General features: G+C 51.5%; 2 protein-coding genes across 12 annotated transcripts in view; one reads left to right on the top strand and one right to left on the bottom strand.

Moving 5' to 3' along the window:
* Nucleotides 1-22,020, bottom strand: part of LOC139750769 (uncharacterized) — a 284,624-nt gene that overhangs the window by 71,762 nt on the left and 190,842 nt on the right. For 2 of the 11 annotated variants that reach the window (XM_071665494.1, XM_071665496.1), the window contains exon 3: nucleotides 5,571-5,658. The exons of the other annotated variants lie outside the window; for them this stretch is intronic. In XM_071665494.1, the coding sequence (XP_071521595.1) occupies nucleotides 5,571-5,658 (88 nt within the window). The remainder of the gene's footprint in view (nucleotides 1-5,570; nucleotides 5,659-22,020) is intronic. 11 annotated transcript variants of the gene reach the window in all.
* LOC139750768 (cyclin-dependent kinase 5 activator 1-like) overlaps nucleotides 1-22,020 on the top strand; it is a 134,375-nt gene that overhangs the window by 26,867 nt on the left and 85,488 nt on the right. The window lies entirely within an intron of this gene.

Genomic DNA, 22,020 nt, shown 5'->3' on the forward strand with positions numbered 1-22,020 from the left:
TGAGCCCAAAGACCTCGCCGAGCCCAAAGACCTCGTTGGGCCCAAAGACCTCGCTGAGCCCAAAGACCTTGCTGAGCCCAATGACCTCACTGAGCCCAAAGACCTCATTGAGCCCAATGACCTCGCTGAGCCCAAAGACCTCACTGAGCCCAAAGACCTCATTGAGCCCAAAGACCTCGCTGAGCCCAAAGACCTCACTGAGCTCAAAGACCTGGCTGCGCCCAATGACCTCACTGAGCCCAAAGACCTCATTGAGCCCAATGACCTCGCTGAGCCCAAAGACTTCACTGAGCCCAAAGACCTCGCTGGGCCCAATGACCTCACAGAGCCCAAAGACCTGGCTGAGCCCAATGACCTCACTGAGCCCACAGACCTCACTGAGCCCAAAGACCTCGCGGAGCCCAATGACCTCACTGAGCCCAAAGACCTCATTGAGCCCAAAGACCTCGCTGGGCCCAATGACCTCACAGAGCCCAAAGACCTCGCTGAGCCCAAAGACCTCAATGAAACCTCGCGTCACGAGGGGAAACCCCCGACAGTCGAAGAGAGGTGTGATTTTGTTAAAGAGTCAGGAGAACAGGGGCAGAGGGAGCTTATAATAACCAGGATTGTTATACCGGGAGACAGACCGAAGTCAGGTGATGTCAGGGTCGGGAGATGTTGACGTCCACAGGGGAGAGCGGAGGTACACAACACAAGCTTATGCCTGACGTCCACAGGGGAGAGCCGGGGTACACAACACAAGCTTATGCCTGGCTGGGCATAAGCAGAGACACTCCTCCTCTGAAGCAGGTTCGTGGGTGTAGGTTGGGTGGTGAGGTGGTGAGTGGGTTGTGGGGTCGCTGGTGAAACTATCGCCAGACAGCTGACACTCACGAGACGAGCGACACAGTACGAGGGGGAGGGGGACAAGTGCCAGACGATGTTCAACAGATGACGCGGGTGAGAGAGAGAGAGAGAGAGAGAGAGAGAGAGAGAGAGAGAGAGAGAGAGAGAGAGAGAGAGAGAGAGAGACTCCGAGTAAAGCGGCGGGAGTCCTTGCAGAAGGGAAGGCAAGGCCAGCCACTGCTCTCCACCCTCCCTCCCTCACCTCCCTCGCCTCGCCTCACTCCTGGAGTCTGAGGGAGGGTGAGATCATTAGCCTTGCGAAGGGCTCGAGTAGCAGCCGCTCCACACTCTCCACCCACCAGGGAGTGACGGAGGGGAGAGGCGCGCGGGGGCTCTCTGCAAGGACGCCTCCAACACCACTCGTCGTCATCAAGCGTGAGGGCAGAGTCCTTCCGAGGATCACCGAGGCGTCCTGTGACGGGAATCCTCCGAAACCTCATTAAAATAATTGGAAGTGCTGCTGCCGGTATTGGCTGTCTGTCAGGGCTTGGCGGGTCCTGGGACAGGGGTAGGACGGGGTGGTGAGGGGTCCCGCGACCGAGGCAGGGACTGGTTGCTGAGGGGGAGTGGGTGTGGACATGGTCCTGGGAAGGGGCTAGTATATTTGCTGGGAGGGTGGAGAGGTGTCCTGGGACGGGGTAGGACTGGGTGGTAAGAGGGTGGAGCGGCGTCCTGGGACGGGGTAGGACTGGGTGGTAAGAGGGTGGAGCGGTGTCCTGGGACAGGGTAGGACTGGCTGGTAAGAGGGTGGAGCGGTGTCCTGGGACGGGGTAGGACTGGAGATGGGTGGATGGAGAGGGTTCGGGGGGAGGGGCAGCACTGGAAGGGGGTAGCGTGGGTGACACTGGGGGAAGAAATGGGGGGAGAACTGGGGGGAGGTCGATAGTTGGGGGAGACCTGGTTGTTACGTGTGGTTGGTGGGAGGAAGGGGAGGGGTGGGGGGGGTGGACTGGTTCAGGCATGCTGGGGTAGCAGGTCAGGCCTGGTCAAGGGTCGGCTGGGCGATACGGGTCAGGCCAGGTCAAGGGTCAGCCGGGCGAGAGAGGTTAAGCCAGGTCACGGATCGGCCAGGTGAGACAGGTCAGGCCAGGTCAAGGGTCGTCCGGGGGCGAGACAGGTCAGGCCAGGTCAAGGGTCGTCCGGGCGAGAGAGGTTAAGCCAGGTCACGGATCGGCCAGGTGAGACAGGTCAGGCCAGTTCAAGCGTCGGCCGGGGGCGAGACAGGTCAGGCCAGGTCAAGGGTCGTCCGGGCGAGAGAGGTTAAGCCAGGTCTGGGATCGGCCAGGCGAGACAGGTCAGGCCAGTTCAAGCGTCGTCCGGGGGCGAGACAGGTCAGGCCAGTTCAAGCGTCGGCCGCGGGAGACACAGGTCAGGCCAGGTCAAGCGTTGGCCGCGGGAGACACAGGAGAGACAGGTCAGGCCAGGTCAAGCGTCGACCGGGTGCGAGACACAAGCAGGTCAGGCCAGGTCAGGGGTCGGCCGGGGACGAGACAGACAGGTCAGGCCAGGTCAGGGGTCGGCCGGGGACGAGACAGATACTGCACTTGAAACGGACGAGTATGCGTCACAAAGCAGCTGACGGCATTGTGACGACACACACACACACACACACACACACACACACACACACAACACACACACACACTGACACATGTCAAATATGGTCGAGTTGCCCCTCCAACCTCCCCCCCCACACACCCCACCCCAACCTACCGCGAGGACTGGCACAAGTACCTACGTCAAGCCACACGTCAAGCGAAGATAAAAATATAAAAAAAGGTAATTTTAAGTCGAGACTTTATCTGTAGGGCACGACTGTCGTGTGTGTGTGTGTGTGTGTGTGTGTGTGTGTGTGTGTGTGCTTGTGTGTGTGTGTGTGTGTGTGTGTGTGTGTGTGTGTGTGTGTGTGTGTGTGTGTGTGTGTGTGTGTGTGTAGGACAAGCAGACCTCGTGAACACGTCTGCTGACCCCAAGCAGCAGCAGCAGCGTCGCCTCCCCAGCAGGAGGCTGAATATACATCGCCTTAGCAGACGACATACACACACTGTGCCTATAAGATAGTATATGTGACCGAGCCGATGTGTTGTTATACCGAGCTGCGACGACTTATACAAAAACGCAGATGATAATCGAGAGATGTCTCCACGCCTTATATGATTATGTATGACCTGAGCCCACCCTACACATGACCTACAGAGTATATATATATATATATATATATATATATATATATATATATATATATATATATATATATATATATATATATGACCTACGGCGAGCTAAACATGACCTGACCTGACCTAAGCCTATACGTATATAACCTGGGAATACGCTCGCCTTCTTCCTGACTTCTCCTCTTCCCCCCTCCCCAACCCTAACCCTCCACACGACACAATTTACGACTGAAAATCAAATTCTCGTCTTTTGCCGCAGCAGGAGGAGAGGAGAGGCCGCCTGCGTCCCCTAGTGGTGGCCCGGGCTCTGCTGGACCCGTCAGGACGCTCACTCAATTTACTTGGAGGAGGATATCCAATATGCTGAGGGAGGGAGGGAGGGAGCGAGGGAAGGGGACACGGATGCTAACTTGGGACACCACCGTTTTCATCCCTACCCACAGGATAAGAGGAAAAGATCAATCGTGTGGTGAGTGAATGATGTGTGTGTGTGTGTGTGTGTGTGTGTGAGTGTAGGTTCGCTACGTAGCGAGCGTCGGGAGGCGGCATCGGAACTTCGACGTGTGTGAGTGTATATATATATATATATATATATATATATATATATATATATATATATATATATATATATATATATATATATATATATGTATACGTCTGGTGCGAGGTGGACTTCAAGCCATCCTGGACTCTCAGGAGTTGAATGCAGTCCCCTTGGCTATTTCCTCCACACCCACCCTCCCTCCGTCAGCGTCTGTGGAGGCCAGGCCAGCAGGGCGTGGGTATGCGGCCGGAGGGGAGGAGGAGGGAGGGGTGGTCTTATGTGGTGTGTTGGTGTGTGTGGGAGGTGGGCTGTGTGAAGGAAGGGCGATGCAGGGCGACTGTGATGATACACTCTATGTGTCCCCAGGTCACAAATGATGCACCTTCGGTGTCCCCAGGTCACAAGTGATACACTCTCGGTGTCCCCGGGTCACATCTGATACACTCGGTGTCCCCAGGTCACAACTGATGAACTCGGTGTCCCAGGTCACAACTGATACACTCTCGGTGTCCCCAGGTCACATCTGATACACTCTAAGTGTCCCCAGGTCACAACTGATGAACTCGGTGTCCCAGGTCACAAGTGATACACTCTCGGTGTCCCCAGGTCACATCTGATACACTCTCGGTGTCCCAGGTCACATCTGATACACTCTAAGTGTCCCCAGGTAACAACTGATGAACTCGGTGTCCCAGGTCACAATTCATACACTCAGTGTCCCGATTCCCCCCCCCCACACCTCCACCCCCTCAGTGTCAGGTCAAAACATCACGTCAAGTAAACGTAAAATATTCCTGACCTCACGTCACCCCGTACGACACCAGCCTCACCACAGGATGGTGACCAGCTTCAGGACCAGCGAGTGACCCCCCTGGGGTCATACATGACCCATATGTACGACCCCAGGTAATGTTGGGGGGAGGGGGGAGGATGAGGGGGTGGTGGGTGAGTGAGTGGGGTTGGTCCGGTCGTGCACGACCGTGTTCGAGGTCAGGGAGCAGTTAACCCCTCCCCTCATCACGACCTGGGGGGTGCCCGTAACGTTGACCTGACCTACTGCCACGGAGGTATACGATATAGGCCATAGTCCTATATACAGACTAAGGGGAGGACTGACCTATATATATAGAGAGACAAGACATGTGGAATGACGTTATAACACCGCGTCTCTCCTGCCAACACCCGTCAAAGACTTTTAAGCGTATCCGTCGCGTCCAGAGCACCGGAGGCGGTGTTCAGGCTCAACGGAGGTGGAGTGGAGAACCAGAAGTGGTGTTCCATCCATATACCTAACAACGATGATATATATATATATATATATATATATATATATATATATATATATATATATATATTTTTTTTTTTTTTTTTTTTTCATACTATTCGCTATTTCCCGCGATAGCGAGGTAGCGTTAAGAACAGAGGACTGGGCCTTTGAGGGAATATCCTCACCTGGACCTCTCCTCTGTTCCTTCTTTTGGAAAAAAAAAAAAAAAAACGAGAGGGGAGGATTTCCAGCCCCCCGCTCCCTTCCCTTTTAGTCGCCTTCTACGACACGCAGGGAATACGTGGGAAGTATTCTTTCTCCCCTATCCCCAGGGATAATATATATATATATATATATATATATATATATATATATATATATATATATCCGAAGCCTGAGTTCAGCTCGGGAGGAAGTTGGAGACACTGAACACAGAAAACATCAGGATGGAATAAATCAAACGTTAGCGGGACTTAACACGGAAAACATCACGACAGAATACATCAACCATTCGGGGAACTTAACACGGAAAACATCAGGACGGAATACATCAACCATTCGGGGGACTTAACACGGAAAACATCAGGCACGGAGGGGAAATAAATCAAGTGATCTGAGCAGCGGTTCTGGCGGGTGTGAGTGAGGGAGGTAGCCAGCCACCTGGACGGACCCCACCCCGCGCCACACTACTAACCCACTGACGTCACATTGGTCCAGCGTCGGCCACCCGGGCGGGCTGGCGGGCGGTAGCAAGGCTCTATCCTGTCATTCCTCTGATGGGTCTGCAATGCAAGCCATCTCCCGGTGTGAAATCAATTAATAATTACGAAATTAGCTAAATGTATGACAATAATTAAAAAACTAATCTAAAAAAGATTGAAGAGTTGAGCAAAATGTGTGGCCTGGGATGGGATGGGATGTTGAGAAAGACCCGGGTACCTGGTTGTCCCGTTGTGGACCAGGGTACATGTTCGTCCTGTTGTGGACCTGGGGACCTGCTTATCCTGTTGTGAACCTGCGTACCTTTCTCTCATGTTCACTAACCATCATCACCTTGTACTTTAACATAGAAAAAAATTGATATGAAAATAACAACTACCAATATATATATATATATATATATATATATATATATATATATATATATATGCGTAGCGAACTGCTGCTGGTAGCATGGCGCGGGTCGCTGAGCCCAGCTCCCCCGCACTGAGAACCGCCATGAATGGAATCTAACAGTATCCATCTACCTCGGGTGTGTGAGCGCTCACAAGCGCCTCATGATGACACGAGAATGTCCAGCCTCCTCCCCTCAGCAGGGAGGACGGGTCTCATGGATTCGTACCATGGAGGTTTGTGGGGAACAACCGTGTAAACATATCAGTACATTCAGGGTCCCTTTCCCCTCGGATACCACTGGCCACTTATATACGCCTCATCCCTTCCCACCCGTCATCTCCGCCACCTCCAAATCACGAACACCATTCATACCAGCCGCCACTATCAGACATGCGTCACCATGACACACACACACACACACACACACACACAGGAACACTCATGACTGGTACACATTCTTGGATCGTGATCAAAGACATCATAATCGGAGACGTGTGATCCTCCCATCAAACACACACATCAATCCGCTTAACTCTCTGTAAGCCAAGTTAGTGGATGTTTGGCTAGTTGTGGTGGCGTCCGCTCGAGTTAGTTCCGGAGTGCTTCAAAAGCTTCTCTGTAATATATATATATATATATATATATATATATATATATATATATATATATATATATATATATATATATATATATATATATATATTTTTTTTTTTTTTATACTTTGTCGCTGTCTCCCGCGTTTGCGAGGTAGCGCAAGGAAACAGACGAAAGAAATGGCCCAACCCCCCCCCCCCATACACATGTACATACACACGTCCACACACGCAAATATACATACCTACACAGCTTTCCTCTGTTCTTAACGCTACCTCGTAAACGCGGGAAATGGCGAATAGTATGAATGTTACCGGACTTAGCCTGCATGGGGTTACATCGTGGGTGAGACGTCACCATCGGTGAGGTTGTATGATAATATCAATAACCAAAAGAAATACAACCTCGTCGAAGAAATTCACACCACAAGGGAGTCCATCATTTCTCTGCTACTGACTGCAGTGCAGCCTCGGCTGCACTGCAAAAACACCATAAAACTGGTCTTGGGATTATATAGGAAAAAAAGATATCTAACCCGCAAAACACAATACCAAACTTTACCTGCTAGTCAATGTCTCTGTCTCTTTTTATGAAGTTCAATATGGCTGACATTAAGCGGAGTGTGAGTGAGACAATGATGGTGTGGGAGGCGGAGCGCTCCGGCCGGCAACACCCGCACTCACTCCGCGCACTCACACCCTCTCGACCCTCCCCCCCTGAAATGCGCCTCTCTCACGTAAGTGGGCATTAAATATACCAGTGCGAGGGTGGGCAAATGTGGCCCTTTAAGGTGGGCTGGCCGTTCAACCCATGACTTGGAGTGGGGGCACGGCCGAGCCTCCCGCCAACTGAAGATATACACAAAATCTTGAGGGTTCTCCATGTTCCTCCGCCGAACAAACTGCTCCTCGCTCGCGCCACCGACGCTTAGGAAATAACCTTACACAACAAGGGAGACACAGGACAACGCGTCTGCGGACAGCTCGTGGTAAACCGCGTCGGGCTTGGCTGTGTCAATCGTACATACTGAGGTGAGGCTGTGTTAGTCATACTGTGGTGAGGCTGTGTTAGTCATACTGAGGCGAGGCTGTGTTAGTCATACTGAGGCGAGGTTGTGCTAGTCATACTGAGGCAGGCTGTGTCGGTCATAATGACAGGGGTGCAGGACCCCAGAGGCTCAGGCCACAAACAATACGGGAGAGAATCTCTCTCTCTCTCTCTCTCTCTCTCTCTCTCTCTCTCTCTCTCTCTCTCTCTCTCTCTCTCTCTCTCTCTCTCTCTCCGTGACGCTCAGACGTGACATAAAATACTTCAGGAAATTTTTCTTTTCTTCAGTCTGTCACGGTCAACTACAACGAGTAAGATGGCCTTCAAGTGTGGATATAAGTGCCTTTGTTGTGTTGTAAGCTTTCAGCCCTGGAGGAGGTGTTGTGTCTTAAGGTCAAAACACTGGAAAGACGTATTTAGCTACTGTGTCTTAAGGTCAAAACATTGGAAAGACGTGTTTAGCTCCTGTGTCTTAAGGTCAAAACACTGGAAAGACGTGTTTAGTCTCACAGTCACAGCATAGGAAGAAGTGATGTCTTAGGGCCACACTACTCTGGAGACGTGGTGTGTCTTAAGGTCACAACACCGGAAGAGGAGGTGCTGTGTCTTAAGGTCACAACACCGGAAGAGGAGGTGCTGTGTCTTAAGGTCACAACACCGGAAGAGGAGGTGCTGCGTATTAAGGTCACAACACCGGAAGAGGAGGTGCTGTGTCTTAAGGTCAAGTCACAACAATGGAAGAGGTGGTGCTGTGTCTTAAGGTCACAACACCGGAAAAGGTGCTGATGAGTCGTAAGGTCTGTACATCGGAAGAGGTGCTGTGTGTCAAGGTCACATCACCGGAAGGTGGACTACTGTGACTCATAACCACAACATGGAAAGCATTTCTGCCACAACTCAAGTAACTGTTGTGTCTCTGGCCGGCTGCAGAGAGAGTAGAGGAAGGGTGTTGTCATGTGGTCAGGTCACCGGGCGATGCTCCACAGTCAGGTCACCGGGCGATGCTCCACAGTCAGGTCACCGGGCGATGCTCCACAGTCAGGTCACCGGGCGATGCTCCACAGTCAGGTCACCGGGCGATGCTCCACAGTCAGGTCACCAGGCGATGCTCCACAGTCAGGTCACCGGGCAATGCTCCACAGTCAGGTCACCGGGCGATGCTCCACAGTCAGGTCACCGGGCGATGCTCCACAGTCAGGTCACCGGGCGATGCTCCACAGTCAGGTCACCGGGCGATGCTCCACAGTCAGGTCACCGGGCGATGCTCCACAGTCAGGTCACCGGGCGATGCTCCACAGTACGGCCCCCAGTACGTGCAGGTGGAGGGAGGGGAGGGCAGGCAGCACGTGACGGGTCGTATTGATCAGCGCGCCACTGTCAAGGCCACATTCCCCGAGCCCAGGCCCGTCAACGGTCGTTATGTGCTCACCCCCCCCCCCCCCCCCAGCCCAGCCCAGCCTAGCGCCAGGCCTTCTCTCTCTCTCTCTCTCTCTCTCTCTCTCTCTCTCTCTCTCTCTCTCTCTCTCTGGAGGCAGCCACTTGGGGCGACTTTGATAAACGAATATATAAACAAACGGTGGTGCATATTATGAACGAAAATTCGTCTGGAATATATATATATATATATATATATATATATATATATATATATAAATAAATAAATAAATAAAGGCAGACAGTATGAATTATGTACATGTGTATATATGTACATGTCTGTGTGTGTATATATATGTGTACATTGAGATGTATAGGTATGTATATTTGCGTGTGTGGACGTGTATGTATATACATGTGTATGGGGGTGGGTTGGGCCATTTCTTTCGTGTTTCCTTGCGCTACCTCGCAAACGCGGGAGACAGCGACAAAAAAAAAAAAATATATATATATATATATATATATATATATATATATATATATATATATATATATATATAAAGAAAAAAATATATATTTACCTCTTTCCCTTCGTGAATTTTTTTTTTTCCGTTTACGAAGGAATGTCTTGTTTTGTATATTATGTGTGTCCGTGTCCGAAGTGATTTGATTATACCTTGTTTACTGTCTCAGTTGATCACCCAACCACCCTCCTCCAAGAGCGTAGGAGGAAGAGGAGGAGGGAGAGGAGGAGAAGGAGGAGGAGAAGGAGAAGGAGAAGGAGAAGGAGGAGGAGGAAGGAGGGAGGGGATAGCGAAGTTAACATCCGCTGTAAAAAAAAAAAAAAATGTTTTGTTTCTCCTTTCTTCCAGGAATTGTGTTTCACTCTAAGTGTTTTTGTTTTTTTTTATTAATTTTCACGTCAAGAGGACGTGACAGCACGTGTCATACACCTAACGTCCGAGTGTACGAGAGTTGAGTGTAGTGCGTGACACAGGGGGGGGGGGGGGGGGCAACACGCGCCCGCTGAGTGAGTGGGTCACTTCTCTTGTTAAACGAAGGGGTTGGTAGTGGGGGGTTGGTCCTCGTTGCAATTAACACTGAAGAATTAATTTCTAATATAGTACCATGCTCCACCATATGTTCCATGCTACACCATACGTTCTATGCTCCAATATACGTCCCATACTCCACCATAGTTCCCCTGCTCCACCATACTTCCCATGCTCCACCATACTTCCCATGGTCCTCCATACTTCCTTTGCTCCACCATAGTTCCCATGCTCCACCATAGTTCCCATGGTCCTCCATACTCCCCATGCTCCACCATACTTCCTATGCTCCACCATATGTTCCATGCTACACCATACTTCCCATGGTCCTCCATACTCCCCATGCTCCACCATACTTCCTATGCTCCACCATATGTTCCATGCTCCACCATAGTTCCCATGGTCCTCCATACTCCCCATGCTCCACCATACTTCCTATGTTCCACCATATGCCCCATGCTCCATCATACGTTCCATGCTCCATCATACGTCTCATGCTCCACCATACGTCTTATGTTCCACCATATGACCCATGCTCCACCATACGTCCCATGCCCCACCATACGTCCCATGCTCCACTCCACTATGCTCCACGGTTAAAACTTGAACTCGAATATACGTCACGTGTTTCGTCTCATTACAACGCTCATGCTCCATCACATATCCAACTACGACACACTCCGCAACCCCTCCAAAAGCAACAATGCTCCACCACAAATGCTCTACCACACATTAAATACTCGATGTCACAATGCTCCACCACAGGTAAAAATGCTCCGCCGCCAGTCAGTGCTTCGCCATATCACAATGCTCCACCACAAAGACATAATGATCCACTTCTTGACTGAATGCTCCACCATAGCATCCATCACCATGTTCCACCCTGAATCATAATGCTCCGCCCGTTACTACATTGTCACACAGGTCACAGTACTGCACCCCCACAAAATGCTCCACCACGTCAAAATGCTCCAACACACGATGAAAATGCTCCGCCATAAGTCCCAATCCCCCATCATACGTCGCAATGCTCCACCAAACGACCCAATGCTACGTCACAATGCTCCGCCAAACGACCCAATGCTACGTAACAATGCCCCACCAAACGACCCAATGCTACGTCACAATGCTCCACCAAACGACCCAATGCTACGTCACAATGCTCCACCAAACGACCCAATGCTACGTCACAATGCTCCACCAATCGACCCAATGCTACGTCACAATGCTCCACCAATCGACCCAATGTTACGTCGCAATGCTCCATCATGAGTTCCAATGCCTCAGCATGCGTCACAGTGCCCCACCGCGCGTCACAATGCTCCACCAAACGACCTAATGCTACGTAACAATGCTCCACCAAACGACCCAATGCCACGTCACAATGCTCCATCAAACATCATCACGCTCCACCACGGGTTCCCAATGCCTCAGCATGCGTCACAATGCTCCATCAAACGTCATCACGCTCCATCACGACGGGTCCCCAATGCCTCAGCATGCGTCACGGTGCCCTACTGCGCGGCGTCACAATGCTTCACGTACGTCACAAAAAAGATACATTTCTCACAGTAGTGAAAGGCGTGGTGGGTGGGGGAGGGGAAAGGCGTGGTGGATGGGGGAGGGGAAAGGCGTGGTGGGTGGGGGAGGGGAAAGGCGTGGTGGGTGGGGGAGGGGAAAGGCGTGGTGGGTGGGGGAGGGGAAAGGTGTGGTGGGTGGGGGAAGGGAAAGGCGTGGTGGGTGGGGGAGGGGAAAGGCGTGGTAGGTTGGGAGAGGGGAAAGGCGTGGTGGTTGGGGGAAGGGAAAGGCGTGGTGGTTGGGGGAGGGGAAAGGCGTGGTGGTTGGGGGAGGGGAAAGGGGTGCCTGGGTTGGGATGTGTTGGGGGAGAGGGGAGGGATTCCAGATGAGGGAGTGGAGATTTCCGAGAAGGGATGCTCCCTGTGAGGGAGTACCACGGATGTGGGGGATTTCTGAGGAAAGAGATGATGCCTGGGGTAAGGATCTCTGGGGGAGGGGGTGCCAGGGGTGAAGATCTCTGGGGAGGGGGTGCCAGGGGTAAGGATCTCTGGGGGAGGGGGTGCCAGGGGTGAAGATCTCTGGGGAGGGGGGTGCCAGGGGTGAAGATCTCTGGGGAGGGGGTGCCAGGGGTAAGGATCTCTGGGGGAGGGGGTGCCAGGGGTGAAGATCTCTGGGGAGGGGGTGCCAGGGGTGAAGATCTCTGGGGAGGGGGTGCCAGGGGTAAGGATCTCTGGGGGAGGGGGTGCCAGGGGTGAAGATCTCTGGGGAGGGGGTGCCAGGGGTGAAGATCTCTGGGGAGGGGGTGCCAGGGGTGAAGATCTCTGGGGAGGGGGTGCCAGGGGTGAAGATCTTTGGGGAGGGGGTGCCAGGGGTGAAGATCTCTGGGGAGGGGGTGCGATGGGTGGGGATATCTCTGGGGAAGGTGGTGCCAGGAGGGGGTGGTGATCTCAGGGGGAGGTGGTGCCACGGGGTGGGGATATATTGAGAGGTGGTGCCAAGAGGGGTAGGGATCTCTGGGGAAGGGGGTGCCAGGAGTGGGGATATCTGGGGAAGGGGGTGCCAGAAGGGGTGGGGATCTCTGGGGAGGGTGGTGCCAGAAGGGGTGGGGATCTCCGGGGAAGGTGGTGCCTACGGGGGTGGGGATCTCTGGGGAAGGTGGTGCCTACGGGGGTGGGGATCTCTGGGGAAGGTGGTGCCAAAAGGGGTGGGGATCTCTGGGGAAGGGGATGCCAGGAGTGGGGATCTCTGGGGAAGGTGGCATCAGGGGTGAGGATCTCTGGGGAAGGTGGTGGCAGTAGGGGGGGAAGGGGTTCTTGAAGGGGTGTGCCTGGGGAGAGTGGTTCTGGGGAAGTGGGGTACATGGGGGGAGGTGAGAGCAAATCCCTCCCACATCTCTATCTCCCCTCTCCATGCCTCCCCCCCCCACGCTAACTCTCTCTCTCTCTCTCTCTCTCTCTCTCTCTCTCTCTCTCTCTCTCTCTCTCTCTCTCTCTCTCTCTCTCTCTCTCTCTTCCCGCCCACGTCAACTGCCTCTTCACTCTCCCCACCCCCTCCCCCCTCAGTCTGACAACCTCCCCTCCCCTCCCCTCTCTCTTTTCCTCCCCGTAAAATCTCTCCCCAACACCTTCCTTCCTTCCCTCCCCATCACAAACTTCCCAAGAAACAGAACTTCTCTCCCCCCACTCCATCACAACTTCGGGCCCCGGCCCTCGCTCTCCCTCAATTAATTATGGATCAGGCAATATACCCCCCCTTAAGGGCCGACCCCTGACCCCTTCAAATGCCGACTCCTGATCCCTTAAATGCCGACTCCTGATCCCTTAAATGCCGACTCCTGACCCCTTAAATGCCGACCCCTGACCCCTTTAATGCCGACCCCTGACCCCTTAAATGCCGACCCCTGACCCCTTAAATGCCGACACCTGACCCCTTAAATGCCGACTCCTGACCCCTTAAATGCCGACACCTGACCCCTTAAATGCCGACTCCTGACCCCTTAAATGCCGACCCCTGACCCTTAAATGCCGACACCTGACCCCTTAAATGCCGACTCCTGACCCCTTAAATGCCGACACCTGACCCCTTCAAATACCGACCCCTGACCCCTTAAATGCCGACCCCTGACCCCTTAAATGCTGACCCCTGACCCCTTAAATACTGACTCCTAACCCCTCAGGTCCCGAACCCCTGATCCTAATACCTATGCAAAGCAGCCCTCAAGCGCTCTACACCCAGCCCTCAAAAGCCGAGTCCCAGACACACTCAAGCGCTGCCTCGACAACTGAGGTGGCTTACCCTCGAGGCGTAGCCCAACCTCAAGCAGGTGAAGCCCGGTAACACCTGTGTGTGTGTGTGTGTGTGTGTGTGTGTGTGTGTGTGTGTGTGTGTGTGTGTGTGTGTGTTCGGACGAAGGGCTATACAGTTTCAATACAGAGTGGTGGATGTAATGCAAATAAGGCCATTGTTCGTCTCTGTTCTTGCCGCTACACTCGGTGATGATGGTGGGAGAGAGAGAGAGAGAGAGAGAGAGAGAGAGAGAGAGAGAGAGAGAGAGAGAGAGAGAGAGAGAGAGAGAGAGAGAGAGAGCTACCAGTATCCTCTCCTCTCCCTCACATCACAGCTGACAACAGGAACAAGGCCTGACCACAACACGCCCGCTCCATCCACCCACCACCCCACACCACACACACACACACACACACACACACACACACACACACACACACACACACACACACACACACACACACACACACACACACACACACACAATACACACACACACACACACACACACACACAAGCCTTCCAACAACAACGCCAGTGACACCTCAGTTGGAAAGGGAGGGAGTGGGGCGAGCCCCATGAAGCCTGCCAACGTTCGGGGTGTCGTTTTGTGCCACGAGGCAAGGCAACGTGACTCTGGGGGAGTGGGGAGAGGGAGAGAGGGGGTGGAGAGGGAGAGAAGAAGGGAGAGGGAGAGGGAGGGAGGAGAGGAAGGGAGAGGGAGAGGGAGAGGAAGGGAGAGGGAGAGGGAGAGGAAGGGAGAGGGACGTCAAGAAATGACACTTGTCAGCCTCATTGATATTCCATGATCACTTGGTGTGTGTGTGTGTGTGTGTGTGTGTGTGTGTGTGTGTGTGTGTGTGTGTGTGTGTGTGTGTTGTGGCGACAGGTGGCACTCTTGCGGGGGAAGGGGGACGGGGGGGGGGTCATGTGTCACTGCTGGATCAGGTGGCACTGCTTGGGACAACGTTCACTGTCAGCGTCAGGTGTCAGCACTGCTGTAGTCGGGTGGCGAGGAGGAGGAGGAGGAGGAGGAGCGAGGAGACTGATGCCTCGTGCCATGCATCTCTCCACCCACCCCAGTGCTCATCCTCCACCCACGTGGGCAACCCCAGCCGGAAACACAGGGTCCACCAGACACGGGGTCAGGAACACAGAGTCGGGGACACGGAGTAAAGAACACAGGGTCAGGGACACGGGGTCTGGGATACAGGGACATGGGGTTAGGAACACAGGGTCAGGGACAAGGGGTCTGAGATACAAGGACAGATACATGGGGTCAGGACCACAGGGTCAAGCCACGGAGTCAGGAACACGGGGTCAGGAACAACACAGGGTCAAGACACGGGGTCAGGAACACAGGGTCAGGAATACTGAGTCAGAAACACGATGTGCATGTGTGGATCACCACCACAAACCACCTCACATCCTACCAACCCGTCTAGCTAGACACACACTCACACACACACACACTCCACCCCACCTGAGACTCGCGGGGCCCCTGCCTCACCCTGCAGGCTGACCTCCCTCCATCCAGGCGGCCAGGAACAAGGGAGAGACGTGGGGGTGCGCGGGAGGCTGACCCTGTGGAGGACATGTGAGGTCCTGCAGTCCAGCGACACATGTCCAGCGGCCGCCGTTGCTGGTGCCCGACCATCCGCGCTCCCGACCAGAGGCTCCAAGGCTTCCTCACCCTTACCTCCCCACCCATCCAAGCCAGTCTACCATACACACACACCCGCCGCCCACCCAAGCCAGTCTACCATACACACACACCCGCCGCCCACCCAAGCCAGTCTACCATACCACACACACTCGTCCACCCAAGCCAGTCTATTATACACAAACACCCGCCACCCACCCAAGCCAGTCTACCATACCACACACCAGTCCATCCAAGCCAGTCTACCATACCACACACACTCGCCCATCCAAGCCAGTCTACCATACCACACACATCCGCCGCCCACCCAAGCCAGTCTACCATACCACACACACTCGCCCACCCAAGCCAGTCTACCATACCACACACCAGCCCATCCAAGCCAGTCTACCATACCACACACACCCGCCGCCCACCCAGCCATATATCACCCACTCCCCCATACGACCAATGACCTACCACTCCGATCATCGATCCAGTGGACCCCAGGCTATCTAGGCTACCCACTGCCTACCCATGGTGCCAGTTACCGCCCCCACCATCATCCCACCCACCTACGCCACCTACACCACCTACACCTCCACTTCCCAGCTTCTAAACCCCAGACCGGAAACTTTTAGAATACACAAAAGAACTTGTATAACACGAGAACGCTCTCCACCATACGTCAATAACTTCGTTGTATATCAACTGACTGTTATATTTCTTTCTGGCGTCTCCACTAATGATGTGATCATTACACGAAAGGTCACTTGGGAACTTATTGTTTTTCATTTCCCCGTGGACTCATAGGAATATATATATATATATATATATATATATATATATATATATATATATATATATATATATATATATATATATATATATATCACAAAGAAGGAACCACCAGAGACTTGGTCGACCAAAGGCCTTACGACTCCAACCACCGACTTGCCTCCTCCATCCCTATAGCTGAGGACCCGTATAGATGGACCGAAGAGATCCACTCCTTCTTGCTGTGTGTGTGTGTGTGTGTGTGTGTGTGTGTGTAGAGGGAGTGTCCTAAGTGGGGAGGGGGGTGGTGGGGGTGCGGGACGGTGTCAGCGGAGGTGTAGTGTCAAGCGTGAGGCAAGGCTGCAGAGGAAGGAAAGGTGGAGGAGTGCAGACACCTGGTTACACTGGGAAGGGAAGGAGGTTGCGAAAGGAGGAGGAAGGCTTCGGGGAGGGATGGGGTTGGGAGGGGAGGGGAGACGATGGGGCCACAGCGTGAGGAGGGGGCGCTGGTGTTGGGGGAGGGATTAAGGGAGAGGTGAGAGGGAGAGCAGAGGCGGACGGACGCGAGGGGGAAACCTGGAGCGTGAGCTTCCCTCCCTCCCTCTCTCCGCAGACGTCTGGTGTTGGTCCAGGCAGGAGTGGACGGCCTCAGTAGGGGGAGGCAGAGAGCCACCAACTGCGGCTCTCATCTCCTCATCACGACTTTAATGATGTTGTCAAGGTCTGCTGGCCGGGTCCCTGCCGTAAGTGGCTGGCTCTTAGCCGTGAGTGGGCGGCCTGGGCGAGTCTTGAGTGTGAGTGATCTGCCGGCTAGGTCTGGGCTGTGAGTGGCTGGCTGGCTGGCTCTTCTTGACTTTGAGTGGCTGGCTGGCTGGCTGGATGCCTGTCTCTTGACGGTTAGTGGCTGCTTGGCTGGTCGGTCGTCTCTTGGCTGTGAGTAGCTGCCTGGCTATGACTGGCTGGCTGGGTGGCTGGCTGGCTGGCTGGGTCACGACTGTGAGTGGCTGACTGGCTGGCTGTTTCCCCGATTGTGAGTGGAAGGCTGGCTGGCTGGCTGGCTCTTGCATGCGAGTGGCTAACTGGCTGGCTCTTGGTTGTGAGTGGCTGGCTGGCTGGCTCTTGTCTGTGAGTGGCTGACTGGCTCTTGGCTGTGAGTGGTTGACTGGCTGACTCTTGGCTGTGAATGGCTGAGTAGCTGGCTCTTGGCTGTGAGTGGCTGGTTGGCTCTTGGCTGTGAGTAGTTGACCGTCTGGCTCTTGACTGTGAATGGCTAAGTGGCTGACTCTGGGCTGTGAGTGGTTAATTGGCTGGCTCTTGGCTGTGAATGGCTAAGTGGCTGACTCTGGGCTGTGAGTGGTTAATTGGCTGGCTCTTGTCTGTGACTGACTGGCTGGCTGGTTCTGCTGTGAGTGACTGGCTGGCTGGTTCTCGGTTGTGAGTGGCTGGCTGGCTGGTTCTGCTGAGCCCAGCCATGGCGGCTTCCTCGCGCGGGTTACGCCACTACATCTTTACCCTGCCCCCCCCCCCCCACACACACACACATCCTTCTTATGTACACTATGAAACTACTGATAATCATTGTTTATGTACCATATAAATATACCTGTATAACTGATTATATATACATTTTTTTTTGTCATACACATTCGTTATTTCCCGCGTTAGCGAGGTAGCATCAAGAACAGAGGACTGAGCCACAGAGAGAAAATCCTCACTTGGCCCCCTTCTCTGTTCCTTCTTTTGGGAAAAGTAAAAACTGGAGGGGGAGGATTTCCAGCCCCCCGCTCCCACCCCTTTTAGTCGCCTTCTGCGACACGCAGGGAAAACGTGGAAAGTATTTTTTCTTCCCTATCCCCAGGGATAATATATATATATATATATATATATATATATATATATATATATATATATATATATATATATATGTATATCGTTCCCAATATCTAGGACCTGACACATTTCAAAAGACAGGTTTTTCACTTCCTCCAAAATTCGAAAACATTTTACCTCCTCTTCTTTCCCCCTTTCATAACCCTCTCTAGATTTCAATCAAGGCCCGGCCTCGATGTGAACTTCTGTCCCACACTGGAGACTCCAATATATATATGTATATATATATATATATATATATATATATATATATATATATATATATATATATATATATATATATATATATATATATTCCTAAGAGTCCACGGGGAAAATGAAACACGAAAAGTTCCCAAGTGCACTTTCGTGTAATAATCACATCATCAGGGGAGACACAAGAGAGAAATATAACAGTCAGTTGATATACATCGAAGAGACGAAGCTAGGACGCCATTTGGAATATCTTGATCACGCGCAAAATTGTGATCCTTTCCAATATATATATATATATATATATATATATATATATATATATATATATATATATATATATATATATATATATATATATATATATATATATATGGGGTAAACCATGGAAAGCTGTGTAGGTATGTATATTTGCGTGTGTGGACGTATGTATATACATGTGCATGGGGGTGGGTTGGGCCATTTCTTTCGTCTGTTTCCTTGCGCTACCTCGCAAACGCGGGAGACAGCCAAAAAAAAAAAAATATATATAATACACACACACATACACAGAGCCGTTCACAACCAAACACACAAAGAAAATCATGCAAAAAAAAACATATACTTACTAAATACAAACACACATGCACTCACACCAACATACGTAGACACAAAGACACACACACACACACACACACACACACACACACACACACACACACACACACATGAGAGTAAGAGAAGAGACGATAAATTATTCTCAAAATAGCCCACCAGTCAATGCACCTACGCGCCATTTCAAGTCATCGACACCACAGCCACCCTGCACACAGTCCACACCCGGCCGACCCTGCAGGACCAGGGTCTCGAACCGGGGGTGCTGGAGACACCCGGTGGCCTCCATTCACCTTGACCACCAACCAGTTGACATCCCTCTACAAATCAACACAACAAATGAAGTTATACGGTGTTACGTGAAGACGATAATATTCTAACCCCATGTATGGGGCCTTGGATGCGAGAGAGAGAGACTTCTAGAATATGAAATGTGTTCGGTAAGTGCGTTAAAAACAACACACACACAATACAGTACGTGTAATAATACAAGAGGCGGAGCAGTATTTTTCGGGACGGATTTACAACAATATACAATTGTGTCTCCGAGGCGTCGGTGTGAACAGGTCACCAACGCACTGTCCACAACGGGGTTACATATGCGGACCAGGGGCAACATTCGATCGACCACGGACGGTTCACCGGAGACCCCGAGGGATACAGGAAGGACAGAGGAACGGACGGAAGGACGCTCTGAGTGGATAGTTTAACGCCTAACGGACGGACGGACGGACGGATAACGGGGAAAAGAAGCTAGGAACAGAACGGCGCGTTAAGAGACGCATTCTTATGGCATAATCTCTACTGGTGTCATCTGAGGGGAATATTAACGTCGAACCGACATGAAATATGAGACGGAAAATGACAGAAACCATTAACAGCGCACAGTGTATGATGATGATAGAAAGATACGCATGAGGATTCGGCAGGCAAAGCCCTCTGTCACATGCCACAACCCATCCTTTACTTTCAGTCAACAAAAATACATTAAAAGTCCATCTAAACTCTAAATTCCGCTGAGTAAAATCAAACATGATGGTAACACATTCATATATATATATATATATATATATATATATATATATATATATATATATATATATATATATATATATATATTGCTTTGTCGCTGTCTCCCGCGTTAGCGAGGTAGCACAAGGAAACAGGCGAAAGAACGGCCCAACCCACCCACATACACATGTATATGCATACACGTCCACACACGCAAATATACATACCTATACATCTCAATGTATACATATATAGACACACACACATACATATACATATATACACTTGTACATAATTCATACTGTCTGCCTTTATTCATTCCCATCGCCACCTTGCTACACATGGAATGAAACTTATCGTGTTTCATTTTCCCCGTGGATTCATAGGAATATATATACGTGTGTGTGTGTGTGTGTGTGTGTGTGTGTGTGTGTGTGTGTGTGTGAAGTGAGCGATGATACTAGCATGTTGATGAGCCTGGCACATCGACCAGTTAATCTAACACATCAACACTACTGCGAGGGAAGGGAGTGAGGCTGGCCTAAATAATCATCCTAGAGCGAGGGTCAATAACCTTCTAGTTATGCTACCACAAATTTCACCTTAAGATGACCCTCGTTGTGATCAGACACAGCATAATGGACCTTCTGTCCCCCCCTGTCTTGTTCCTGTATTGAATCATTCATGTATGCAATTTAAGGAAGACGATGGTGTCTTTTTTAACGTGATCTTCGTAAATTTCTTCCGTCATTTAGGATATTTAATCAATATCTCAGTCAACGGAGGACAATATTAACGGTGCGTGCGTTAGACCCCTACGCCAGCAGGTCGCTTGAGAGGGGAGGAGGGAGGGAGGTGGAGGTACATCATGTCGCCAGTACTCACGCACACAAAACCTCCTCCTTCCGTACCCCTCCGTCAGCAGCGCCTGGGTTGAGCCTCCACAAGGATCTTACTTCCCTTCGTGATTTCTCTTTCCTCAATGCACTCCCAAGACACCTCCAAACAAACCAACCTTACTCCCACATTCTACGACTCCCAAAGCCTTCAACAAACGAGAAATTAACCATTACCTCCAACAACAACAACACGCATGGTTCAATAATTAATGACATCTGCATAATGAAATATACAGATGATGTCAGTAAAATGGTCAGCGGTTGAAAGTACCAGAGCGGGACAATTCCTCCAGAGAACAGCCAGGTGTGCACAAGCTAGGCTTATGTTGACCAGCGTCGGTTGAGTCAGCGCGCGTCGCCGCGGACAGCGAACTTGACAATTTTTTCAAATCTTAAGTCCAACATTCGTGCAAATACGATTTCCTACGGATTAAACAGAAACAATTATAAAGATTGATATTAATTGTGAACAAAAGAAATTCACCAAGAAGCGTGATTAAAGTCATACACAGAGTTTCAACTGATTCCTGGCGCTTCCAAATGCCAGCGATGACTTTGGCCATCGCTCGACGCCCGTCTGTCTTCTCTATCGAAACTACTGCACTATTCTGGGCCAGATCTTGGCAGGGACTATCCTCACGGTGGACACTTTTTCAAATCCGTGACCGGCTACCCCACGACCACCACCACCACCATCCATAACGGGCCAGGGTACTACTAAAATCAGCTGAGCGGTGCCTGCCATTCACATCCTAGCCTCACATAAGTACCTGCCCCATTTCCCCCTTTCTGTAGCGCCTGGGTTGACATCACGTCGCGCGCGCGCGCGCGCGCCACCCCCCTTCCCCCTATCCATATACCACAATCATTCGAATCCCATTCTATCCAATACTATTCTAAACCCTCCGGAAAAGTTCAGGCCCCGATACCCCACAGCCTCCTTCACTTCATCCTCCCATCTTCCTGGTTTCGCCCACGCTACATCATCAACAAGCCGAACCATCTCATCGAAGACCAAGATACGAATTGGCATGGGAACAAATTGAAGTGACACAGGGCAATGTTACGAGCTTACCAGCCGATGAACGAGGACGAAACAAGAGTTCTTCAATCAACAGAGAACACAGTGAAGAACAACAACAACAAAAAAAT

Source organism: Panulirus ornatus, chromosome 10 (genome assembly GCF_036320965.1).
Source record: "Panulirus ornatus isolate Po-2019 chromosome 10, ASM3632096v1, whole genome shotgun sequence".
Taxonomy (NCBI): Eukaryota; Metazoa; Arthropoda; class Malacostraca; order Decapoda; family Palinuridae; genus Panulirus; species Panulirus ornatus.